This window comes from Mustela putorius, unplaced genomic scaffold (assembly GCF_011764305.1).
Source record: "Mustela putorius furo isolate JIRA1106 unplaced genomic scaffold, ASM1176430v1.1 tig00000788_pilon_pilon_pilon, whole genome shotgun sequence".
Classification (NCBI taxonomy): Eukaryota; Metazoa; Chordata; class Mammalia; order Carnivora; family Mustelidae; genus Mustela; species Mustela putorius.
Window position 1 is genome coordinate 2,068,331 of NW_025421481.1, and position 27,539 is coordinate 2,095,869.

Here is a 27,539-nt window from a genome sequence, read left to right on the forward strand (position 1 = left end):
ACCTTTGTCTCATCTGACTTGCAAACTCAAGGTCTGACTAATACAATACTCTTTAAATCAAACTAAAAGCCTTTTTATCCGTTAATTATTTCACATTAAGTTGCTATTTTGTTTCTGAAGTCTATCTGCATTTCCTAGTCCACTTCAAAATGGTAATAAGATTCCCTTAGAAGAAAAATCGCAAATAAAAATGCAAATTAATTAATATTCTTCCTCAATGTGAACATATGTAAGTAGATTTTTACATTTAACAGAGGCCTCAGGTTTACTTCTAAGAAGGCAATGTTTAAGTATGAGTTCCATTTCTTAAAAATTACATGAATACAGACAAGGACAAAAAGATAATCAGCGAACATTACAGCAAATGCATCAAAGTGATGAGATTAGAGGCTTTCTAACCTGGTAGCCAGCCACACCTGGTCTATGTTGGGTATCCTCCTAAACACGCACCCCGCCTCCAAGCATTCTGCCCCTGCCATAGCCAGACCCATCCACCCGATCCCGCAGTGCATGGTCCTAAGGAAGGAGTGCCATCACGCTTTACAAGCCAAAGGAAAGATTTTTCTCCTTTCCCTCCACCCAACTGTTAACTCTGGGCTAGAAAAGAGATACCTGAAGGGAAATGAACTCACTCCAGAAGCTTGCAGGTTGCGCTCCCCAGAGCCCGGGGCTTCTGGGTTTCCCTCCCAGAGCATTAAAGAGGAAGATGATAGGGATGGACGAAGATCGGCATTTCGATACCCTTTTCTCAATACGTCAAACAACTCACTTTCGGCAGTTTACACTGCTGCTGGCAATTTCTGAATTATCTAGATTGACCAGGAGGGGCAAAGGAAGGCGAAATAGGAGGAAAACCAACTTTCTGAACGCGTGTTTTAACAGACAGATGAAAAGTTCCACATTCCCATCCAAGCCTCCCCAGTTCTGAGTCTACCCGCCGACTCATCCATTTCCACCCCTCGATCGTGAGCCGGCCCCTGGGGGCTTCTTGGTCGTTTTTCAGGACATGCTCCGTGCGGAGGTCCGTCCGCAGCCACCGCGGCCTTGAGGGGAGGGCCGCGGGTGCAGCCGGCTCCACGGGCTCCCTCCCAGCGCCGGCGGGTAAAGAACGTTACTGCCCCCCCCCCTACCTTCAGGGTTGGACCATGACCGCCTATCTTCCGCCGCTTCACGAACACCACGGGCACTTCGGCTTCCGAGGTCAGCTCCGAGAGCGCTCTCTCCAGGCCGCTGGCGTCGTCTGCCGCACAAAAGCAAAGAGGGGCGCGGGGTCAGCCCCGCCGGCCCGGCCGCCGCGGGAAGTGCGCGGCAGGGGCGGGGCTTCCGTGTGCCCAACCACGCGGCCCGGGGCTCCCGCGCGCCGCCCCCCGCCCCCCGCCCGCACGCCGTCCCCGCGCTCGCGCCCGGCTCCCGCACACCCGCGCGCTGGCCGCAGCGCCCCGAGCGGGCTCCCGACGCGGGGGGGACGGGGGGCCGCCGCGCTGTAATGCCGGCCGCCTCGCCGGAGCAGGCGCTGCGAACGCGGCTCAGCCCCCCGCGCGCGCCGGCATCGCCGCTTCCAGCAGACGCCTCCCCCTGTAAGCTGCCTTCGAACTCTGCCTCCACACAGGACGCCAGAAGCCGACTTCCCAGGTTTCTTTGAAATTTGAAACCACGAGGCAAAATTAGGAACAGCCGGCGCTCTTAGAGCGCTTTCATTTCAGAAGCTTGAAGCCAGAGCAACACCCTGCTTGACAGACCGGCAGGTAATGGCCCAATTTTACAAACGGGTGAACTCAGGTAAGCAGTGAGTCAGTGATGGAATTAAAAATAGACTCCAGTTACTCGAACACCCTCGGGCCCATTCATGAGCCAGAAATCACACCAACTCTCCCGAGGGCGGCTGTCTGACAACAGTAATGGCAGCGAGCGCTCCTCCGGGCCTTTGCACCCACCGGCGCTTCACCCCCGCGGCTGCTCTTCGGAAGGAGGTCCCAGCGGGGCCTTTTCTCCCGAGTTCAAGCGGCCAGAAAGTCCACAAGGGGCCGTGCGCCCCGTTCCCCGCCACCCGGTACTGCCCGATCCGAGCGAAACACGCGCGGGGTCCCCTCGCTGCGGTCCCCGCGCGGAGGCTGGGGCAAGTCACGTGGTTCCGAGCCTCGGTTTCCCCAACTGGAAACTGGGACGATTTGCCAGCTCAGGATTTCCGGGGATGCAATGGGGAAATTTCCTAAGAGAACTCTTCAGATCGCTCTCCTCCCTTAGCGCTGTCGAGGATCTGTCCGTCTCCTCGTCACATTATCATCCGCGTTCCCACAGTCGCGCAGTAGCGAACGACACACACACTCATTTTTTTTTTTTTTCCCCATTTCTGCACCCGGTCTCCACAGAGAGCTAGCGGAAGGAAGCCACCAGCCGAGCGGGGCCGAGCGGGGCCGACCGCGGCGGACCGGGGCCGGCCGGTCCCACCGACGCACGCGCAACCGCGAACGCGGCCAAGAAGCTCGCCGCCTTGGAAGAGCTTCACCCGGACTCAAACACACCTCAAAACAGCTCCGCTTTCCGCGACCCGAAGCGCACGCGGCCGGCGGCGGCCCCCGTCCGCGGCCTCACAGCCCAGAGGCTCGGAGCTCCGCCGGCTGTCCGCGAACCCACCGCTGGCGTGGACCCGAGCTCCGGGCAGCAGCTTGTGCGCGCCGGCGGCTCCCAGGCGCCGCGTACTGCGGCGGAGCGAGGGGAACGGGCGGCGGGATCCCCGCGGCCCCCGCAGGCCACGCCCTGCTCGGAACGGGCGGGCCGGTCGCCAGAGTCAGAATGACAAAGCAGAAATCCACTCCCGTGCGGCGCTGCCGACTACGCCGACGGGCTTAGCGAAGTGGGACCTCCTAATTGGGTGACACACCACATCCTCTTCCTGCTCGGAGCGCCCCCAACCCGAGGAAGGAGCAAAAGCAATGCGAGGAATGTTTGGAACCAGAACCCAAAGCCGAGGGTTTTAGCGAACAAAACTGGACTCTGCCCTGAGGCAGGGACTCCGGAACTTGGCCGCCCCCTGTAATCACGAGAGGCTCTTTATTAAAGATCCTGACGCCTTCGTTCCCACTCCCAGGCATTCTGCGGTAATGGGTATTGGGTGCGACCAAGGCATCTGAAGTTTTGGGGTGTTTTTTTTGTTTTTGTTTTTTTTAACTCCCTGGGTGATTCTAGTGAACAGCAAAGTTGGGGACCCACTGCCCCAAGGTAATGGATTAGTCAGTCTGGCGATTCTCTAAAGGAAATTATCAGGCTTTCAAAAGAAACACCTAACTCATGCTGGGTAATCCCGAAAAGTGACAAATTCTCACCAACACAGGACTTCCCCTTAACCTCCTTCCTCCTTAAGCCACTCAGGTTTGGGTTTGTTATGTTTGTTTTAGGGAAAACTGTCTTTGATTCCAGCCGTGCCAAACCACCTGCCGCCGCCCGAGTGAGCCGCGCTCCCTCACACTTCCTGCTCTTACTCAGACTCTTACTCAGCACCTTGCATCAGTAGGTAGCTGCGAATATTTGCTGAGTAAATAAATGAGTGCATGAATGTCTCTCCCACTTCTTTGTCTGGGTGCCGGCCCAGGGAAGCAGGCCGGGGTGAAAGGACTGTTGGCTTCTTAAGGCTTCAGGGCAGCCTTGCCTTCTCTGAAGTGGCAGGTGAACCACAGTTCACACCTGTGGGTCCATTCATAAGCCCAGGTTAGAGGTTTCGTATAATGCCTGTCAGCTTCTGAACACACATGCACTTGTGCAAACACACACACACAAAGCATACCGTAATGGTCACTCTCCTTGCAGGTTGATTGTATACCCCAAAGTGCATGCCTCACCTCCTCTGGGGTCCTTTGAACAGAGTATGGGTCTAGAACAGGTGTTCAGGAAACAACGAGATTTAAGAAGCAAAGGATGAACAATGAGAGGGCAAGAAAGCCAGGACTCCAGAGTGGAAAACATTTCCTCCTGGCTGCTGGGCCCAGCTCTGTTAACCATTTTTATATGCCTTAACTCATTTAATTTGCACAGGTAATGACCTATGAACCAGGGTTATAAACTCCTCGTTCCTAAAATATATAGAAACTACAGCTTCCTTCAAAGGTATGTCTCAAGATAGAGAGGGACTGTAAAATCACTTAACTGGAAATAATATACTGAAAGCAAGTGATAAGGATTGATTTCTATGAGCCTCTTATCATAGGTCAGAGTTGCCATAGTTTGCATCTTATAACAGCGTAACAAAAAAGGCATTTCTAACTTCAGTGTTCTTAAGTGAGCAAATTATAACACAAATACTTAGAGTTGCTCCATATAGCTTGTTTTTTAAGTTAACAAAAATCACTTTCAAAAATCATTTTCAAAAATCTTCACTTTTCTTTCAGACCTTTCTTGCTGCAGTTAAGGGCTCAGATGCCTTACGCTTGTCACAAAATACAGAGAACTCCTTAGCTACTTAGTTTCTGGGTAATGGGAGAAGTACCTCATCTCCCACCATTTCTCATCACACCGCATTTGGTCTAGACCTAACTCTAACATCTCTTGACTGAGCTCATGTTATTACACTGCCTAAAATAAGCTTCCTCCCTAAGGCCTACTCCTTCAAAGCTCATCTGAAATGTCATGTCTTCTGGGAAACCTCTGATTCCCACCCAATGCTGATAGCTTGTTCCCTATTCTGGGGGTTCCAAATACCTAAAAATAATTATAAACCATGTAAATCCAAGAGGGTTTTGGGGAGGCCAACTCTTGTCCCAGAACCTGCTATATATATAGTAAGTTACTCAGGAAAGGCTGGAAAAGATCCTCAGTGTTCCGGAGCTCTCCTGTAAGCACACTGTAAACAGAAGTAGGCAGGTATCTGATTGAGGGCCCTATTGTATTAAACTACCATTCCTCCTATAATAAGTTTCTCTCACACACATATACACCACACTGAGCTAGAACAATCTTCCTGACCTTCAAATCTTCTCTGCTCAAAACTTGTAGCTCTCCAAGACCCTCAAACTCCAAATTCCTCAATTGTACTGACAAGGCCCACCCTTGTTAAACCTAGCTCTCCACAAACTCCATACCTTACTAATACAACAAATCATTACTAGAGAAAATACAGAAATGAAAAGTGATGTCACTTCAAAGTCAAGATCCCAAACTTCAATGTGTCCCCAAAGCTGCCCAGCAGTCCTTTGTGTCTCTGGTAGATTTGTTTTCTTAGTTTCCAAAGTAAATACTTCATACTTACTCCTCTTTTCTCAAACCTCTCATACACCTATACCTTGCCATTAACTCATGACCTGCTTTCTACCTTAAGAAAATAGAATCAGTTGCCTGACTGATTGTTCTGTCTAGAACTCCCTCCCATTTTCCTCTCAATCACCAAGCTGCCATATTCTCAACCTTCACCCCTGTTTTAATGAAGGCCGATTCCTCCACTTGTGTACAATTCTCCTTTCTTCCTGCCTTCTCAGTCTTCAATAACTTCACCCCTGAAATTAGCTTCCCTCTCCGGCATCATCAATTTCATGTTCTCTGCCTGATCATTCTCTCATCATCAAGATACTGTAGTTTTCCCATTTAAAAAAAAAAAAAAGTCTCCCATGAGCCCATGTACCCAGCCCCATAGTTACCACCCCATTTCATTGTTCCCCTTCATGGGAGGGGGGGGAACCTGTTTTGAAAGAATTCTTTGTACCCTGAAGAAGAAGTAGGGTACAGAAGTTAGGAATGATCCAAGAATATGGCACTTGAACAGAGACCAGAGTGAAAGGAGGGAGCAAGACTTATGAGGGGGGAGATCTTCCTAAGCAGAGAAAACAGGAAGTGCTCAAGTCCTAAACTGGGAGCCTGCTTGACTTGTCCAAAGGTCCACAAGAGAATCAGTGTGTCTAAAACCCAGTGAACAAGGAAGAAAGTGGTAGATAATAAAGCCAAAGGAGTAGCCAGAGGCCAGAACGCAAAGGCCATAGGACTTTGGATTTCATCCTAAATGTGAAAAGAAGCCAAAGAATCACAAGATAGGACAGGGAAGTCATCTAGTTTGTATCTCAGAAGGTTTGTTCTGCTGTGTGAACAGATTAAGGCAGTAGGGACTTGGAATGGAGGAGCACAGACCAGCTAGAAAGTTGTTATGGTGGTCCAAGCTAAAGATGAGCAAGGCTTGGGTTGAGGGGTAAGAAGAGATATTTGAAGGTAAAGCTCATAAATTTTGCAGGTGGGTGAAATGAGGGACATAAAAGAAGGAGAAGATTCGATGACTCCAGAGTTTTAGCCTTGGCAACTGGGTAAATAGGGTTTGGGACAAATCCACAGTATGGTTTTGAGAGACCTGTTGTTATCCAAATGGAGATGTGGGTAGGCAGCTGGTGTGCAAACCTGGAGTCGGTGGGGAGCAGGGGGATGGGGGTGGAGGGTCGGGGGAGGTCAGTGCTAGAAATAATAATCTGGGAGTCAAATATAAAAGATCTTTAATACTGTGTATATTAGTCAGGGTTCACCAGAGAAACAGAGCCAACAGCATGCAGAGAGAGAGAGGGAAACAAATTGGTCCTCAGGATTGTGGGGGTTGGCAAGTCCCAAACATACAGGACAGGCCAACAGGCTGGAAATGACAGCAATCTTAATGTTGTGGTCTTGAGTCTCAAGGCGGCCTCAATTCCTTCCTCTTCAAGAGACCTCGATCTCTTCTCTTAAGGCTTTCAACTGACTGAACGAACCCCACTGGCATTAAGGGAGAGCAATCTGCCCCGTTCAAAGTCTACTGTTTTCCATATTAATCACATCAGAGAATACCTTCACAGCAACATCTGCCCTGGTGTCTGGCTAAACAACCAGATTAAGATTAACGATCATACATCAGACTAGATGAAATGACACAGGGAGTTAATATAGTTAAGAAGTGGAAGACAGTCGGGACTGAGCCCTGGCAGAGTGCAGAGGAGGGGAAGGGTCCATTAAAGGAGCCTGAGAAGAAACTCGAGGGAGGTGGGAGGAAAACCAAGAGAATGTGGGGTCTCAGAAGCCAGTGAAGAAGCGCTCCCCAAAGGAGGGAGACCAACTATGTCAAGTACTGCTGAGAAATAGTCCAAGATACAAACTGAGTCATGGATGTCATTACTGATTTTTGTGAAAATGAGGGAGGAAACAAAGCCTGATTAGAGGAGGTTCAACAAGAAACAGGAAAAAAGGACACGGAGGGAGTGAGTATAGCCATATATTCTTTGTTTTTTTTTCCTATAAAAACAGAAAGGTAGGGGTGGGGGACACCTGGATGGCTCTGTAGGTTAAGCCTCTGCCTTCGGCTCAGGTCATAATCCCAGGGTCCTGGGATCAAGGCCAGCATTGGGCTCCCTACTCAGCAGGGAGTCTGCTTCGCCCTCTCCCTCTGCCTGCTGCTCTGCCTACTTGTGCTCTCTCTGTCTCTATCAAATAAATAATAAAATCTTAAAAAACAAAAAACAGAAAACTGGGAAAGTAGCTGAAGAAGGATGTGGGATCAAGGAAGGTGCGTCATTTAGTTTTGTCCAGGAAGGAAATTATTAGAGCTGAAAATCTATAATATTATATATATAAATACAACAAATATTAAATACAATAAATATAATATGATATAAATATGAAATATAATACATTTATGCTGAAAAGCCAACCTAGTAGAGGGAAATCTGGCAGTTTTCTAAGAAGAAAGGAGTGCGAGGAGGTCACTACAGAGGCAAAGTCCTCTGACTATGCATCTGTGATGCAGCACGGACTTCAATCAAACCCAGCATCTATCAGTGACTAGACTGTCCAGTTACTCAGCCTCTCAGCTCCTTCATGTCCTCTCTAACAAGATCCTCTGCGGTACTTGTACCTCTCTACCACACCCAAACCTGCCGTCCATCTCTAGACCCCAGCCACTGGCCTTTTTCTCAGTCTCTTTAATTACCTAACCATGGGTCTGTGCCAACTGCCAGTCGTTCAGCAGATCTGAGTTCAAACAAGTAGTCCTTGAGGAAGCCATCACACAGGTCACATCCCCCAGTGAAATGCTCGGGTCGCCATGTATGCTTTCTGCTTGCTACTTATCATAACTGCAATTATATTTTTATTGATGATTATTGATCAAAGTCAGCCTCCCCCCAGGACAGCACAGTTCAACAGAATTTTCTATGATGACGGAAATGTTCTGTATCAGCATGGTCCAACCCAACCACTGTCCAGCCAGCACTGTCCCACTAAGCACATGTGACTATTGAGCACTTAAAATATGGCTAGTGCAATTGCGCATCTGATGCTTTTATTTTATCTAAGTTTAATTTGTCTAAACGTAGGTTGCCCCATGTAGGCAGGTTCCAGGATTATTTATGCTCACCACGGTGTTCACCAAAATGTGGTGGTCCATCAACTTCAAGTAGGGAAAGCAAATAATGGTATGAGAAAATTGGAGAAGGCCTCACAAAGCAAGTGATATTTGAAACGTATCTTGAGGAATAATGAAGGTAAAAGTAATAGGAGTGGGAGAAATGCCGGAGAATGTTTCAGTGCTTGCCAAAAAAAACCCCTGAGGTATTAAAAAGGATAATTATCTCGCCCACTGCGGCCTAAATAACAATTGGCAGACCTGAGACTGACCCTTGGTCCTTGGCAATCATCATGATGCTATTCTAGCTCTTCAACAGAATTTGTTCTAGGGAGAGAGCAGTGCCTACAAAGACACAGCCATAGGAAAGAAATGGTGCGTTTCCGCATAATGGGAGATGAAACTATAAATATATGTTGGGCTCACTTTGGGGTTCACAAGGCAGCTAAGCGTCTGGTTCTTTTCCCTACATTCTCAGTTAATCCTCAAAAATCATCTAAGCATTACACCAAATTAAAACTTAGAAACTGAGGGCCACCTGGGTGGCTCAGTGGGTTAAAGCCTCTGCCTTCGGCTCAGGTCATGATCCCAGGGTCCTGGGATCGAGCCCCGCATCGGGCTCTCTGCTCAGCAAGGAGCCTGCTTCCCCTCCTTCTCTCTCTGCCTGCCTCTCTGCCTACCTGTGATCTCTGTCAAATAAATGAATAAGTAAGTAAAATCTTTAAAAAAAAAAATTAGAAACTGAAATTTCAGGAACTTAAGAATCTTGCCAAAGGTCACAAAACAGGTATGCTGGAGTTAGGATATAAATCCAGGTGTGCCTGGGACAGCTAGGTGGCTCAGTCAGTTAAGCGTCTGTGTTGGGCTTAGGTCATGATTCCAGGGTCCTGGAATCTAGTCTTACAGAAGGATCCTTGCTCAGTGGGGAGTCTGCTTCTCCCTCTGCCTGCTGCTCCCCCTGCTTGTGCTCTCTCGATCTCTCTCTAATAGATAAACAAACAAATCTTTAAAAACAAAAAATCATGTGTGCCTATCTCCAAATACATTGTCTGTCTTACAATTCAACAATATCTAATGTGGTAGTAGCCAAAAAGAGGCAAAAGCAACATGCTGTAGGGACAAAAACAAAATAAAACAAACACACAAGCAAAAAACCCATTAACGTCCTGACAAAGACCAGGGCAGACTTCATCTGTGAAACATCCTCTCTGAAAATGTCAAAATCCTGCCTGGGGGATCACGATCTCTGTGCTGCCTTCTCTGATCAAACACAGAACCAGTCACTCTTTAATTTCTTACATCAACCTACATTAAAACTGTTTACATGTCTGCTGTGCTGAGAAGAGTCACTTACGGAGCATGTCTGGGTCAGGAGCTTTACGTGTTCTCGTTAATCACGGCAATAACCCTTTGAGATGTGTATTACTATTTCCATTCGCAGACGAGGAAAGCAAGTTTAAGGGAGTGGGCCAAGCAAGGTCTGACGGCTAGGGCAGGATTTCCGTCTCATACTCTCCCCTCTCCACTACGGTATTTTTCACCTGAGGGCCGGGTCTTCCTTGCTCCAGTACCTGGCACAGCGCCTTACCCACAGTAGCTCACACTTGGGGTTTGAATTCAACTGGCACTACAGCAGGCTTCCAAATGTTAATGAAGTGAAGAAGTCCAGAGTGTTCTGGTCAACCAGCTTGGGAGGCTAGGGGCAGAATTTGTAGCCTTTGCCAATTTCTGCGGTATAAATACTCCCACTTTGGCTGATTTCCAGCTGTCAACCTGCTTGCAGAATTCCTCCGTGTTTAACAATGGAGCAATTCCATCCAGCACAACCCCTAAAGGCTCAAGATCATCAGGTACTAGCTCTTTCCCCTCCTACACCTCCTCCTCACACTTGACTGCAATCTCAATCTCAGAAGACTATAGATCATTCTACCTCTGTTTAAGCACCAGAGCCCCACAACCTATTCCTATTCCAGTTCCACGCGGTGTTAGGGGAACCCACATCCTTTACACATCCTCTCCCTATCTTCTGTCCAAGACTGTTCAAGCCCTCCTACCTTCAAACCTGTCCAAGTCTCCTCTTTTGTAAATATCTGACTGACCCCACAGCATCATCCAGCTTTCTAGTGACAGTAGTTGGCCCAGTAGTTGGGAAACGTCCTTTGAAGTCACAGAATCAGGCTTCTCTGCGCAAGATGCATGCCCTTAGGCAAGTTCTGTTCCCTCTCTGTTTACTCATCTATAAAATGGTGATAAATCTAGCACCCCCACCTCATGGGGTAGCAGCAGGAATTAGATGAGTGAGGAGATGTAAAGGGCTAGGAATGTGGTAGGTGTTCAATGTCCGAGTTATTATCATCATTATGTGCTCACACACAGTGTAAATCTAGGAAGACCACAGAGTGGTTAAGAGATAGGATTTCCTCCTTTGACAAATTATTCACAGTAACCATCAAAAACGTGTTACCTGAGACGCTATTCAACACTTAATTCAGGGGGAAGCTATTCATCTTCCAAACTTAATCCAAGGGCAACCTAGTCATCTTTCTTTTAATCAGCAATCTATGGCTAAGCATGCCATTTTCCCCCAGTTATCTATGCCCATTACTCAGAACTTGTTCTTTACCTGCAGGAAGACAAATGCAATTTCCTTAAACAACTTGCTAAAAGAAATGGAAAAGACGTGAGGAACTTCTCAAGGAATCAGTACGTGGATCTCGAATTGCACGTCCCTGTACACAAAGTATACACACACTGGAGCACGTGGAAAGAGTCCCCCCACTGCACTCCCTTTGTTTTAGGTCTCTTGGTGTCGCATCCCAATTCTCGAGGAAAGAAAATTTTTTTTTTGTTTTCTGGTTTTTATTTTTTATTAACATATAATGTATTATTTGTTTCAGGGGTACAGGTCTGTGAGTCATCAGGCTTACACAATTCATAGCACTGGCCATAGCACATGCCCTCCCCAATGTCCATCACCCAACCACCCCCTCCCTCCCACATCCCTCCCCTATGGCAACCCTCAGTTTGTTTCCAGAGATTAAGAGTCTCTTATGGTTTGTTTCCCTCTCTGGTTTCATCTTGTTTCATTTTCCCCTCCCTTCCCCTATCATTCTCTGTCTTGTTTTTCAAATCCCTTATATCAATGAGATCATAAAATAATTGTCTTTCTCTGACTGATTTATTTTGTTTAGCATTTCATATATATACATATATATCTATACATATATAGATATATATGTATATATATGTCAGTTTGCATTCCTACCAACGGTGTAGGAGGGTTCCCCTTTCTCTGCATCCTCACCAACACCTGTCATTTCCGGACTTGTTAATTTTAGCCATTCTGACTGGTGTGAGGTGGTATCTCACTGTGGTTTTGATTTGTAAAGAAAATGTTTTTAATACAGAAAACCACTGGCCAGCAGAACCTCAGGAGACACAGGCTCTCTTGAAGTCAACTCTTAGATGTCTCATCTGAAAAAACCTGGAGATCAGCCACCCTTACCAGCAGCCAAAGGGTGGTATGAGTACTAATTAATAGTGGTAAATAGTTTTTAGATCCTACAGATGAAAGAGGAGCCATACAGTTTATTACCATTGTTAACCTCTAACTTCTTGAACCCTATTAGGTAGCTGATATTAAGAACATCCGCCTCTGGGATGCCTGGATGGCTCAGTCAGTTGAGCATCTGCTATAGGCTCAAGTCATGATCCCAGGGTCCTGGGACCAAGTCCTGCATCGGGCTCCTTGCTCGGCGGGGATCCTGCCTCTCCCCCTGCCTGCTGCTGTTCCCCCTGCTTGTGCTCTCTCTCTCTGACAAATAAAAAAATAAATAAAATCTTTATTAAAAAAGAAGAAAAGGAATGTCTGCCTCTAATTATCCCAGGAGCCCAAATTCCAGAATCCCTAGACAGTTGATGACTACAAGTTATATTTAAGACTACTGTCACCTCATGAAGTGGCCTTGGATCTTCCTGGATGGCAACTGATCATCCAGAGTCTGATTTGAGCTGAGAGTGATCTATGTCTCATTTAAAACCGTAGATGTACTAAGACCAACTTTTTCCACTATAAACGAGAACATTGTAGCTCTCCACCAAAAGATTTCTGAACTTCTTTATCTATGGATTTACAATATCTGTAATAATCTTTCAGAAACTCTTTTGAGGCTGTGTTGCAGTGGACAAGGTTGGACTACCTCCTACTCATCCTTGAAAAGTCAGGTTCAGTGTTAGCCATTAAGTGAGATAACTAGACCTCTAGTTCAGTCATTGTTCAGTCACTGGCCTTTCTAAGACCGCAAAGTATTTTCCAGCTACCATCATCTAATGACCATAGCAGGGTGCCTCTATACTTTTGATTTAAATAGGAGACAAATGTACGGCTCATATGGAAATTATTAAACTAATCTGCAAATGAACCAACCTCAGCTGGCAAATTCTGCTGGCAAACCCAGGATGTTATTAGCATCACTAACCAGACTCTTGATTTTTACCTGTGACTTGACTCCCAAAATAAAGGTTTCATTTCTCTGTCTCCCTTCAGCATATATATGGCTAAGGGACTCAATTCTGACCAATAAGATATAAGCGAACTATCAAGTGCAACTTTTAGGAAATGCTCTTAAAGGGAAAGAACAAGTCCTCCTTCAGCTCTTCTTTCAATTGATAGCTGAAGTTTGGACCCTCCTTTTTGGAACACAAGATGGAAGACAAATGCTGAGGAGTGTGGAACATGAACACAGGATTCAACATTGGATCTAGCACTGTGGAGTACCATAAAAGCCCTGGACAGACCATACCATCTAGACTTCTTTTAGGTGAGAGAGAAATAATAAGCTTTTTTTGTTTTTTGTTTGTTTGTTTTTAGATAGAGTCCAGGAAAGAGAGCCAGCAATGGAGAGGGGCAGAGGGCGAGGGAGAAGTAGACTCCCCACTGAGCAGGGAGCCCGAAGCGGGACTCAATCACAGGACCCCAGGATCATGACCTGAGCCGAAGGCAGATGCGTAACTGACTGAGCCACTTGGAGAAATAAGCTTATATCTAGTATAAGCCACTGTTATTTGGGGTTTGCTGCCACATGTGGGCAAACCAAATCCTAACTGAAACACTTTTATTACATTACCGGAAACATGTTGACATTATAGGAATTTTTAAAAATACATAAATAAAGCAAAGGAAGAAAAAAAAGTCCTTCAGAATCTCAGCATCTGGATGCAATCACGATCTAAGTCTCCTGTTTCAGTCCACAGACTTTCCCTGAGTGCTCTTCCGCACCTCCCCTAGAGTCAACCTGCCCAGATCTGTATCTCCCACTCATCCTGACCTATGTACCTACTGGCCTAGAATCCATGTTAGACGATCGTAACATGTCCAAAACCAAATTCACCACCTCCCCTAGACTAACTCCGGCCTCCTTCCTCAGTGACTGCTACCAGCATCCTCCATTCTTCCTAACGGAAAGTAAAGCAGCATGTTTGACTTCTCCCTCTACTTCATCCTACACTGAATTGTGACTGTCTCCCTTATTTAAACTAAAAAAAAAGAAAAGAAGAAGAAGAAGAAGAAAAGCCTTTTCCCTGGGGCACCTGGATAACTCAGTTGGCTAAGCGTCCAACTCTTGATTTCGGCTCAGGTCATGATGGCAGGGTCTTAGCCCCACGCTCACATGGAGTCAGCTTGAGATTCTCTCTCTCTCTCTCAAATAAATAAATATATAAATAAAATCTTTAAAAAATGACAACTTTTCCCTGACGAAGAATCAGATCCTACTTACCTCTATTTCCTCAGTGCCTATTGCACTAGCAAGGTAGAGACACAAATATTTGAGGGATTATTCATATCTTGTAAATTTCTCTCTAGTCCTTTTCCTTTTAGAAACAAGATAGGACTATTCTATAAAGACTATTTTAGGGTGCCAGGGTGGCTCAGTGGGTTAAGCTGCTGCCTTCAGCTCAGGTCATGATCTCCGGGTCCTGGGATTGAGTCCCGCATCAGGCTCTCTGCTCAGCAGGGAGCCTGCTTCCCTCTCTCTCTCTGCCTGCCTCTCCATCTACTTGTGATCTCTCTCTGACAAATAAATAAATAAAATCTTTTAAAAAAAACATTTTAAACTCTCCACTTTGTTTCATTAAACATTATAGTACAGAAAATTTCCCCATGCTATTAAAAACTCTGTGCATCCTTTTTTTAAAGTTTTATTTATTTATATATCTGTCAGAGAGAGAGAGAGAGCGAGAGCACAAGCAGGGGGAGTGGCAAGCAGAGGAAGAACTCGACCCCAAGACCCTGGGATCATGACCTGAGCAGAAGGCAGCCTCTTAACCAACCGAGCCACCCGGGCACCCCAGCAGGAAGCCCTTTATGGCAGTATCCATGAGCCACTGCCCTAAGCACGGCCGGTGTTAACCAGTTTAACCACACAGTTCTGTGAGGCAGATATTTCTATTATCTCCATTTCACACATGAGGAAATGAAGGCACAAAGAGGTCAGACAACTTGCTCAAGGTCATACAAGCAGGCTCTTCCTGCTGAACTCTGATCTGACCCACGCTAATGACCTTACAGGTCCTAGTGCTCCTCACTAACTTACATACATACAGCCCCCAACCCCAAGACTGCTTTCTACACCTGCTTTTTTTTTTTTTTAAGATTTTATTTATTTATTTGACAGAGAGAAATTATAAGTACACTGAGAGGCAGGCAGAGAGAGAGAGAAGGAAGCAGGCTCCCTGCTGAGCAGACAGCCCAATGCGGAACTCGATCCCAGGACCCTGAGATCTTGACCTGAGCCGAAGGCAGCGGCTTAACCCACTGAGCCACCCAGGCGCACTCTACACCTGTTTTGGTGCTGTCTGTGGAGATATCCACTGCACTGACTGAACTGCTTGTGCATGCTTTGCTCTTATATAAAGAGCACCGAGAGCACAGAGACCAATGGTTATGTAGCATTCACTTAAGAATCTGTGCATATACACTTCTATTCAAGTACATTTCTGTTTTGGAATGAATGCAAGGTGGGTGGGGAAGCTGATTATTTAAGAAAACGACTCATACCTTTCATGAAAGGATTTCTCTTAAGTAAGAAGTAGAAAATATATTTTGGTATCACTCAGACTTAGGTTCAAATCCATGCTAGGTGGGATAATGCTGTCCCTCTGTTTCAGTTGGAAGGATCAAATAGGATAATGTTTGCCTCTTAAGTACAGAGAACAGACTGGTAGTTGCCAAAGAGAAGGGGGGGAGGGGTGAAATGAAGATGAAGGGGATTAAAACTGTACTGAGTAATGTATAGAATTGTTGAATAATTATATTGTACACTTGACACTAATATAACACTTCAATTAATTTTACCTCAATAAAAATAAATTTAGAAAAATAAAAAATAAACAGGATAATGTATATAATGCATCTAACATAGTGTTTAATTAATGTCTTCTTCCCAATGTACTTGCATATGAAAAAGCTAGATTTATAATTTTTTTTTAAGATTTTATTTATTTATTTGACAGAGAGAAATCACAAGTAGATGGAGAGGCAGACAGAGAGAGAGAGAGAGGGAAGCAGGCTCCCCGCTGAGCAGAAAGCCCGACGCGGGACTCGATCCCAGGACCCTGAGATCATGACCCGAGCCGAAGGCAGTGGCTTAACCCACTGAACCACCCAGGCGCCCCAAGATTTATAATTTTTTAAAAATATTTTCTTTATTCATTTGTCCGAGAGAGAAAAAGAGTACAAGTGGGGGAGAGGCAGACAGAGGGAGAAGCAGGTTTCCTGCTCAGCAGGGATCCCAACGCAGGACTCGATTCCAGGACCTTGGAATCATGACCTGAGCTGAAGGCAGAAGATTAACCGACTGAGCCACCCAGGTGTTCCAAAAAAGCCAGATTAGATTAAACTTTTTATGAAGCAAGATAAAGCTCTCTTTAACTGCCAGATATACATTCTAGTGAACTGTTGATTCTTTTCATTCTTGGAACAAATGTTGGAGGGCCTCCTCTTACACATAAATTATAAGAGTCCACCTTTCATGGGCTCATTATCCATTGTAGGTCGCTAGTCATAGGCACCACAGGTGGAGGACTCTTTGCCTCTCTGAGCCTTTGCTTCCTCACCTGTAAAGTGGGGAATCTAATGAGGATGTATGTAAAATGCCTAGCACTGTTCTTGGCACACAGTCACTGCTTAGTAGTAGTTGCTAACTCATGTAATATATATTTTTTAAGATTTTATTTATTTACTTGACAGAGAGAGCACAAGTAGGCAGAGCATCAGGCAGAGGGAGAGGGAGAAGTAGGCCCCCTGCCAAGAAGGGAGCCCGACACAGGGCTCGATCCCATGATCCCCGGGATCATGACCCCAGCAGAAGGCAGACGCTCAACCGCCTGAGGCACCCAGGTGCCCCTAACTCGTGTAATATGTATCCATTAAAAAAGATTCACAGAGGGACGCCTGGGTGGCTCAGTTGGTTAAGTGTCTGCCTTCAGCTTAGGTCATGATCCCAGGGTCCTGGGCCTGCATCAGGCGAGGAGCCTGCTTCTCCCTCTGCCTGCCACTCCCCCTGCTTGTGCGTGTGCTCTCTCTAATAAATAAATAAATGAATCTTTTAAATAAGGGGGGGTTCCTGTTACTATTATTATTCCATGATGAACATGAATATACAATTCAGATAATGAAATAAAACTCAGAAAATGTGCTACAACATATAGAAAAAACTGCCTCATTAATAATCAAAGAAATACAAATTAAAATAAAGACTTTTTTTAACCTCTCAGATTGACAAATGATAATTTTTTTATTAAAACCTCTTATTTCTTAATACTCAGTAAGTATGGGAAAACTCATTGTGAAAGGATTTAGAAATTCAGAAATGTTAATACTCTGAACCAGGTATCGATTCTAGTAATCTATCCTACAAAAAGAATTTTAAATACAACAAAAAATTTAGGTACAAAGAAAAATATTTCTAACCTATTATTCCATAATAGCAAAACACTGGCAAAGACTTTGTCCACCAAAGAGGGATAGCTAAATAATAATATTACATGGAATATTTTACAGCAACCGAGAAAAATATTAAGAACGTCTCATAACATACAAAATATCTTAAAGTAACAAAACAGAACACAGGCTACATAAAAGGCATACAAAAATATTAATAGTGGTTCTTTTCTGGATGTAACTATATGTGGTTTTTGTGTTTCATTTTCTTGCACTCTACATAATCTCTAAAATGAACATTTTTACGGGCAAAATCAAAGTGTTTAAAGAACATTTTGAGCCTCATTCATCGAAATAAACAGAGCCACCTCCCACAGACCCCCACTTCTGTAGCATAAAGCCTCTTTACTTTTCCACTTTTGTCTCTCATCATTCTCCCTGCCGGGCACTGCTCACTAGAGTCTCTTTAAATGAACAAGCCGGGACGTTCTCTGATTTGTTTTGTTTACAGCTGTGAATTCCTTACTCGCCACTTTGTTCTATCAGGAAAACACCTGTGCAACATGCGATCACAAGTACTCTGTGATCCTGCAGCCTCTCCGGGTACCAGATCACACTGAAATTAGAAGGGAGGCAGATGCCAACAAACAGAATGACCTTAAAGAACGAGGCTGTGCCTTCTTCATCTTTTTGCTTCTGCCAGTGCTTAGCACATAAATAGGTGCCCCAAACACACCTGCCACATGAATATACATCGATACCCATGTGATGAGCCCTGAGCTGGCCTAGGGTACCTCGGAATGTGAGGGGGTTTTGTTTGTTTAAAGAAAGCGGTCCCTGAAGAGGCAGCTAGGGAACCAGACAGATCTGGACTTGGCCCAGCAACACCGAGCAAGTTACTAAAATGCTGAGTATCTGCTTCCTTGCTTAAAAAGCAGAATTGCGGGGCGCCTGGGTGGCTCAGTGGGTTAAGCCGCTGCCTTCAGCTCAGGTCATGATCTCAGGGTCCTGAGATCAAGTCCCGCATCGGGCTCTCTGCTCAGCAGGGAGCCTGCTTCCTCCTCTCTCTCTCTCTGCCTACTTGTGATCTCTGGCAAATAAATAAAATAAAATCTTAAAAAAAAAAAAAAAGCAGAATTGCATTCGGCAAGCTCACAAGGTCATTGTGAGGATTAAGTCAGAGAGATGTGAAACATAGGCATTTTTTAAAAATGCTCATCACTATAACTTTAAATGTGAGTAAGTCAAGGCCAGTTCCTGTCCCTCTTGCTGAAGGCATTAAAGCCGTGCCCTCTGTAAGCAAGCTGGGGACAAGGCTGACACCCATCAGCACCCCCAAGCCGGTGAGTGACATATGGCATCCAGATACACTTCTGGCAATGGTCACACGAGTCCTCTCCGACCTCGTATCTGTTTTCCACATGGACAGCTGAAGAGCGGCAAGCAGCTACCCGACCAAATGAAGATGACTACACCGCTTCTCAAGATCAAAGCCAAGAGCGAGGCTTCCTAGACCAATGAGCTCTGTGAGTGATGGCCCTTCCACAGGGCTACCTGAGGTGCAGCTAGCACAGCGGTAGCTAGCACCACCTCCGGGCACAAGAAGCCACCGGCCCATCCAGGAACAGCCATCATAGTATCAATACCACAAACATCACACATGAGGCAGATCGGGTGAGTCATGAAAGCCTCTGAGGAGGTAATCAGAGGACACCGAGGGGAGGCATCAGGAATTACCCGTGGGCTCACTAGCGAGCCAACCTCCCTCTGCATGAATACTTTTCCACATTTTGTTTCCTCATCATAAGAAGGTGACATCACTACCTACCTCCCTGATGGTATTCTGAAGATTAAGGACGAGGACACGCATAAGCCTCTGGCGCAGGGAGGAGGGCGTGCGTGCCCATTACCGCTGCCCACGCACAGATTCTAATGCCATGCCTTCGGGTGCGGCGCTCTTCTCTCCAATACCAGTCCTGGTTGATCTGAGTTGATCCTGATGGTTGTTCTCAAATAATAACCTTCATGTATAGAGACTGGTCCAAGTACAGCCCAAAATAAGGAAGAAGAAACTGTCAGGGTGAGAGGGGAGGTTCCCTACTCTCTTTCCCATGCTTCATACTGAGCCTAGCACTCAGCAAGTACTCAGTAAACACGCTGGATGAAAAAATGCACCCGCTTGACTCTATCCCGAACACCCCCGCCTACCAAATGACGCTCTGGCTCCATGAGAGCCTACCAAGATCCAAGCACTGGGGAGATTGGGTAGCCAAGACTGGTGACAAAGTAATGCCTGTGGAGCATTCTCCGTAGAGCCAGGCCAAAACAGTAAGGGGCTGTTCATTGACAAAACCAGCAGGTAGAAAAAAATAATAATAATAAAATAAAATTAAATTAAAATTAAAAAAACAAAAACAAAAACAAAAACCAGCAGGTAGAGACCGCAGCAGCAATTCCAGCTCTGTAATGAGGAGCTGCCTGCAGACATCACTACCTACCTCATCCCTGATCCCGCATCTCTCCTGTGTGACTGGCTGAGGCCCAGCACATGTTGTACAGTAAGCCTCCAGTGCTGGAGACTGGTAAATCACACAGAATCCAAATTTCTCAGATTTTTTAAAAGTTTTTTTTTTTTTTAAGCACTCTCTATACCCAACATCAGGCTTGAACTCACAATCTGAGATGCAGAGTTGCACACTCTTCCCACTGAGCCAGCCAGCTGCCCCCAAAGTACTTAGAGTAACACTCACACTTCCTACTTGCCTTGGGACTCAAGATGTCAAACTTCTGGTGTCGGTACCCCTTTACACTCTTAAATAATTATTGAGGACCCCAAAGAATATTTTATATGGGTTATAGCTATTAATATTAATACACATTAAAAATTAAAACCGAGACATCTTAGAAATATTTTTATCCTCTTAAAATTAATAATAGTAAACCCATTATGTGTTAACATAAATAACATGCTTTAATTAAAAATAACTATATTTTCTAAGTCAAAAAAATGTAATGAGGTTAGCACTATTTTACATTTTTGCAATTTTTTGTTTTTTTTTGTTGTTGTTGTTTTGGGTTTTTTTAAAAAGATTTATTTATTTATTTATTTGACAGACAGAGATCCCAAGTAGGCAGAGAGGCAGACAGAGAGGAAGGGAAGCAGACTCCCCACCAAGCAGAAAGCCCAGTGCCAGACTCTATCGCAGGACCCTGGGATCATGACCTGAGCTGAAGGCAGAGGCTTTAACCCACTGAGCCACCCACATGCCCCAATAGAAGACAAATTCCCATATCTGCTTGTGCATTCAATATATTGCAATATATGTTGTTTTAGTAGAAGTATATGAAAAAAACCCATTCTCACAAACACAAGTAGTTGGAAAAAGGAGAAATATTTAGTAGTATATTTTCAGATAACTGCAGATATTCCTTGATACTACACCAAAACTCCATAAGTAATAGCTGATTAAGGCAAGTTGCAATGTAGAATCTGAAACCACATCAATGAGCTTTTCATACTGTCACATGTGGTCTATCTTCGACTTTGAATGGCTCTTTTACCCATGAACAACTTTGTAAGATCATACATTGATCATTCAGAAAATATGCATTTCCTGAGTTATACAGATCTTTCAAACATTGACATATTTTAATCCACAACATCAAAAAATTACATTCATAAATATTATATCCAGCCTCATCAGAAAAATCTTTAAGTACTGAAAAACTATTGAGCTCACATGCCAGGTACAACTTCCAAAATTCTTATTTTCACCTGAAAGCTCAAATTTTATCATGGGCAACGAACACTGTCAGTAGTTTTTCTTGAAGTGACAGACTTGCTTTGTTCATTTGAGGGGAAATGTCTGCCAGATACCAAAGTCTGAATAATCCAAATCATTTGAATAATCTGACTGTCACTCACTCTTCCAAGTATATATGGTATCCATGAGAAAAGTAGCTAGTTCAGTTTGCAACGCAAACTATTAACTGTACAAGTGCTTTTCCTTGAGAGAACCATCGTGCTTCATGCAACAAAAATACTTGATGTGCAATTCCCACATCACACACAATATGAAAAGATGTACACTCAAAGGGTCGAGACTTAATAAAGGTAATGATTTTACTTCTTCCTCCAGAATAATCTTAGGTAAAATCGCCATTTTCTTTTTTTATCAGCTTGATGGTGAAGACTATAATATAACCTAGCAGCATCTGGCACCCCTAGTTTGGTTCACATTAAGCCTTGGGAATTTTGTCCACAACTGCTTTCGCACCATCAGTGGAAATGTCAAAACAGTAAATAACATCTTAAACATTATCAGATAACAGTTTTGAGTTTGAGGAACCCCCAAAAAGTTGCAGCCCACCGCCCAGGGGTGTGCAGACGTTTTGAGAACCACTACCTTCCTCTATAAATCCTGATCTGTTCCTACAAGCTCTTCCTATTAGCCTTGAGTCCAACCTCTAAGTAAGCATGAGACAGAAGACAGCTTTTTTGGGGGGAAGAAGCAGCAAGTGAGGACAAAGAGGATGCCAGCTCTCTCACTCAGCAAGAGGCTCCCCACTTTCAGCTACAGAAGCTGTTTTAGGTCAAACCTATCCCAGCTCACATACTTCAGGTTTTCTTAGCTAGGACTTCACCAAGGGGTGAGTGGGAGCTCTCAGCTGAGATCTGCAGATCCACAGCCACTTCCACAGTAAAGGGAAAGAGCTTCCGGTCTGATTAGTGTTGCCAGAGTTAAAATGTCAAGAGTAGACGACACTCACCTTTACTGGTCTCCCATCCACTTTTGGCACTTTGGTCATAGTCTTTGCCTTCTTACCCCAAAGCACCTGGTACCTCCGCAGTACCCAAACTCTTCCATTATTACGTCCTGTCATTTTCCCATCCTTAACAGATACGTTCATTTGCTTTATCTTGTTAGTTTAATTAGCTTGTTGCGAGTTTTCTGATTCACACCAAGCTGCAAGTTGACTTACCTCTCCCAGGAAAACATACATTTTTAAAAGTCTACTTTTGGGCCCACATGAAATTTTAGTTATTGGGCTTTCCTTCCATATACTATGGAGTGTTGGGACCAAGAACATTCCTTGACAGAGAAACAGGAAGTTCATGATGTCATGCTAGGGGAGATAGCACAGTATTATAGGAAGAACGCAGACTTTGGAATTAAACAAGCCTGGGTCCAAACTACAGATCCACTACTTACATGACTTTAGGAGATTTGATTTTCCTGGAACTCAATTTCCTCATCTGTAAAATGGGGATAAGTTCCTTGCAGAGTTCTGGTGAGGATTAAGGGCTTTGCATACAAGCCCAGCACAGTCTCTAGGAACCACCGGCCCTCAATAAGTGGCAGCTATTACGGGACTCTCTATGTTCAGGAACATGCCTTTAGAAGCATCAAATAAGAGTTTCCTGAGCCACAACTACCTCCTTCTTCCTGACCCTAGGAATGAGCTTTCTATCCCAATTACCATATCTTTCTAGCCAAGTCTCTTCTCTCTTACTTTCAAATACTATTTGGTATGACTTACCAAAAAGGTGGCAAAGTTACAAAAATAATAAAGTTATTATGAAACCAGCAAATACTGTAACTAGACTCAAGGCTAATAGGAAGAATAATTTCAACAACAGGAAGCTCCTAACAAGGCTATAAACGAGGTAGACTAAAGCCACATATGATCATTAGTCCCAGGGAATGGCCCAGTCGAAGGGTCAAAAAGAGGAAAAAGCTCACTAAACAATAAAAACCTCACCAAAAAAACAAAACAAAACAAAACAAAAAACCCCACAAAGTAGATTAAATAAAATGTACAGTCAGCAGATGTAATTCACATATTAAGCAGAATCTTACCTGCTTGATCAAGTTCGAGCAAAAAATAAGGAACACACATCGACTTAAATAACTTCTTCACCTGGAAAAACAAGGGGAGAATTTTTTTAAGCCTTCTCTCTAGCTTTTTACTTTCCTCTTTAATCAGCTTTTCCTTTGCAAACTTACCAGCCCATTTTTAAACAACCCACAAGACTCTCCCTGTCAACAGTAATGATAATCAATGGGTATCTGAAGTCTGTTGGTTCTACTCTATGTTCAATGATTCACCTATATAGCTTCATAAAATACATTTTGAATGTTTAGTGACTCCGTCTACCCCACTATAAATGGGAGTAATACTAACAATGTTTTCAAAGGCACTGGAATATGTAATATTTCCAAAACATATGTGGAAACTCTAAGAAAAAAAACTATATTCTACAGTAGTATTATTTATTTTTTAGCTGAGTAAAAAACCTCAACCAACAAATCAACAAAAGTCATACATTCAAGATCACACAACTTATTTTTTTAAAGATTTCATTTATGTGTTAGAGAGAGCATAAGCAGGGGGAGTGGCAGGCAGGGGGAGAAGCAGGCACCTCCCCTAGGCAAGAAGTCCAATGTGAGACTCAATCCCAGGATGTTGGGGTCATGACTTGAGCTGAAGGCAGATGCTTAACCAACTGAGCCACCCAGGCATCCCAAGATTACACAAAAATTGTAAAAAAAATTTTACTGAAAGGATAAGAGTTACTTTTGCCAAATTTGCACCACTAAATAACACATAAATTACTGATTTAAAAAAAAACTTTAAATTGACATTTATATGTAAGACACAATAGCCTGTCATTAATGCCTTAGGACAGCTAAGACCCACATTTCCTCCAGCTTCTACAATAAAAGGAAAAAGTTCAGAACTATGGCCTGGAGTTCACAAAAATTAACAATCGGAGAATGTGTTCTTTTCCCATTCTAATTTAACTATTAAAACGGTAGGTTAAAAGATTTCTATCAATTGTATAGGGCCAAAGACAAGATTTTGATAAAAATGGGAAAGTAGATTCATTCACACCGCTCTGGTGGCCCTCCTCTTATATTCACTGAGCAATATCTGTGCCCTGGTTGGAATTTAGCTCCCCGGCAACATACAGTTAAAAAGATAAGAATCCTTTTGAAGAGTGATGCGGTGAGTAAGAAGGACTTTAAGGAAAGGGCAGGGAAAGCTACAGCTGGGAGACCATCTGGACAAAAGTCAACTCATCTTCCAATGCTCATTTCCTAAGACTAAAAATAAAAAAAGTTCAAACACATATAAAATCATGGAGTCTTAAGGCTTCCTCAGCCACTTAATTTTAGAAATAAACCATTTGCAGTTTGTTACAAAAAACAAGTTTCCCAGATTTAGAGAGTAATCCTAAAAACAGCTCCTAAAAGTATCAAAATTTGACAATATAGGAAATGTAGAAAATATCAGCTCTAGATTCTAGAATACACGTGACCCCACTTCAAGAAACTCTTTGGTAGGTAATTTTAGCTCTGATGAAACTTTCATACTGCTCCACAGTACAAGATTAAAGATCTGTATTGAATTTCATTAGCACCGGTTTCCAGAATATTCTAATTGATAAAAACAGAGGATGGTCAACGTTGCCTGTAACATACACACACTATGGGGAAAGGGCAGTGGATCTGGGTGTCAGGCAACCCATAAGCTATATGAGACGTCATCTGCTAATTCCAACTTCCTACTTCTAACTTCCCATTCAAATACCTGTAAGAAACAAATAATCGCATTTTCTGAAAAGGTAGAAAGTTGTCTTTGCATTTTAAAAACCCAGTCTTCACAGCAGGATGCAGCAAATCACACTCTGTAATGTGTTATGCAACAAACAGGAAACTAACTTGCGTAGAAACTCATTTCTTTGTGGGCATTTCCCAGCTTGAATCAATGCAAATTATATTACTCATCCCAGAGAGAAATATAAATTCATCAGGCCAAGTACAGATATAAAAATGAAGTTTCTCCATCCTGATTTACTCACATCACAGCTGTTAAAAGATAAGATCAAAACTGAAGGAAGTAACCTGGGGAAATGCTACTTCAAGGTAGTTTTTAAAAATAATAAAATTAAAAATTAAAATAAAATAAAAAACCATGAATAGTCAAGTCTGTAAGTTGTACCCTCACAGAAGAAAATCACTATTTTTACCAGAAGAGACACTTCACCATCCTTCACAGCCAAAGACATTGAAAGTTAATTTCCATATTAATTGGCACAAATCTGAAAACAGCTTATATATTACCTATTCAGCAAAGCTTAAGAACTGGTATTTGTCAAGGTAAAACCAGGGTATATTTGTCCAAAAGACCCGGCACACCCAGGAATTACTCAGATAATGACATTAAATAAAGTTTCCAGAATTAATATACATTTTAATTCAACAGATATGCAAATACCTACCACAAATTTTACAGGAAATGTTCATCATTCCTAGAGTATACTTAATTGAGGGGGAAAAAAAAATGCTTTGCCTTTTTAGAGTCAGGGAGGAGAGTCAGGAAATGAAGAAGTTAGTTGAATTCAGGGAGAAGATAGTAGAAATAAGAGCGACTACAAGTCAAAGAGATGGGAGACCGCAGAAAGCAAGCACTGAAACTGCCGGTCACCACTAGCAATCTTAACCATGCTGGCCCTGTCCTTCACTGCAGGCCTAGAGCAGAGTCAAAACTGCAGTTTTCCAATTCTTTAGCAATGTTGGAGCACCTGGGTAGCTCAGCTGGTTAAGAGTCCTACTCTTGATTTCAGCTCAGGTCATGATCTCAGGGTCAGGAGATGGAGTCCCGTGTCAGGCTCCATTCGGAGATCTGAATGTCAAGGAGACATCCGCTCACAGTCTGCTTGAGATTCTCTCTTTCCCGGTCCTGCTGCCTCTCCCCGCCAGCCCAACACACACACACACACACTCACACACATGTGCACGCAATCTCCCTCTCTCTCTCAAATAAATAAAAATTTATTTATTAAATTAAAATTAAAATTAATTTAATTAATTAAAAATTAATAAAAATAAATAAATATTTTTTTTAAAAATGAGGAGATTGACCAAACACCACCTGGCATATAGTAGGCTCTCAATGGTGGCTCCTAACACAAGCCTACACTGGAGGCTTCCACGTGCTTTCACAAAGACCTGAAATTCTTTGGTCCTCAAGCTGTGTATTACCAAGTATAGCAGAAAAGGCAGCATTGTCAAACTTATTGTTGAGAAAACGGATTTACAGGGCGGCTGGGTGGCTCAGTGGGTTGAAGCCTCTGCCTTCGGCTCAGGTTGTGATCCCAGTGTCCTGGGATCGAGCCCCGCATCGGGCTCTCTGCTCTGTAGGGGAGCCTGCTTCCTCCTCTCTCTCTGCCTGCCTCTCTGCCTACTTGCGATCTCTGTCAAATAAATAAAATCTTAAAAAAAAAAAAAAAAAAAAAAAAGAAAATGGATTTACAGAAAAGATCTGAGCCCTTGCAGCTGCGAATGTTCTCTCCATTACACCACCATGTCCACAGAGTTTCGAAGGGAGAGGTTAGTTTAGAAAAAGAAAGAAAGAAAGAAAGAAAGAAGGAAGGAAGGAAAGGAAACAGCCACTTTTTAATAGGAATAACTATACTGGGACTAGAGTGAGATATCTGTTGATTTCCACTCGACTGAGGCTCAGTACTGATGGAGGAAGATCACCATCCAACGCGTGAAGTCCTGATAGGGAAACAGGAAGGGCAGGGAGTTCTTTCATTAAAAAAAAAAAAGAAACCATTAGGGAGCATTGACTATGTGCCAGGCATGTTCTGTGGCTTCTATAAATATTAGCTAATGTGATCGTCATGACAAACTTACAAGATATGTGTATTATTACCCACATTTTATGAGAAAACTGAGACACAACAGGTAAAATGAGACACAACAGGTAAAACTGAGACACAACTGGTAAAAAACAACCAAGTTCACATGACAAGGTCGAAACTCTGACTTCGAGTTCAGGCTCCTCACCATTATTTGGAAACAGAAATGACTAGACAACTCCATGATTTCAGAACTAAAAGGAATCTCAATGGTCAACTAGTCCAAGCCCTTCATTTTACAGATTACACAAATGAGGGAGAAGAGCCTTAAAAGACCACTAGGGCTATATAATGAAGCTCCCAGAGGCCAGGAATTATACAGTGTTTTTCTTTTTCTTTTTTTTTTTTTTTTTTTTAAGATTGATTGATTGATTTGACAGAGAGAGAGACAGCAAGAGAGAGAAAGCACAAGGAGGGGAGCAGCAGGCAGAGGAGGAAGCAGACTCCCTGCTGAGCAAGGAGCCTGATGTGGGGCTTGATCCAGGACCCTGGGATCATAACATGAGCGGAAGGCAGACGTTTAACGACTGAGCCACCCAGGCACCCCTGCA

At 43.8% G+C, this 27,539-nt stretch overlaps 1 protein-coding gene and 1 long non-coding RNA gene across 6 annotated transcripts in view; one reads left to right on the forward strand and one right to left on the reverse strand.

Annotated features, from left to right (window-relative positions):
• The window catches only part of TXNRD1 (thioredoxin reductase 1), a 123,173-nt gene that overhangs the window by 62,618 nt on the left and 33,016 nt on the right, over nucleotides 1-27,539 (reverse strand). For 2 of the 5 annotated variants that reach the window (XM_045084758.1, XM_045084759.1), the window contains 2 exons: nucleotides 23,138-23,198; nucleotides 1,131-1,240 (listed from right to left, as the gene is read on the reverse strand). In XM_045084758.1, the coding sequence (XP_044940693.1) occupies nucleotides 1,131-1,240; nucleotides 23,138-23,198 (171 nt within the window). Of the gene's footprint in view, nucleotides 1-1,130; nucleotides 1,241-2,522; nucleotides 2,827-23,137; nucleotides 23,199-27,539 lie in introns of those variants that run through there. The other 3 variants (XM_004743034.2, XM_045084761.1, XM_045084760.1) reach the window with 3 other exon arrangements.
• On the forward strand, nucleotides 1,382-3,553 carry LOC123393283. The gene is made up of 2 exons (XR_006608028.1): nucleotides 1,382-1,745; nucleotides 2,370-3,553. It is a non-coding gene; the product is annotated as an uncharacterized LOC123393283 (long non-coding RNA).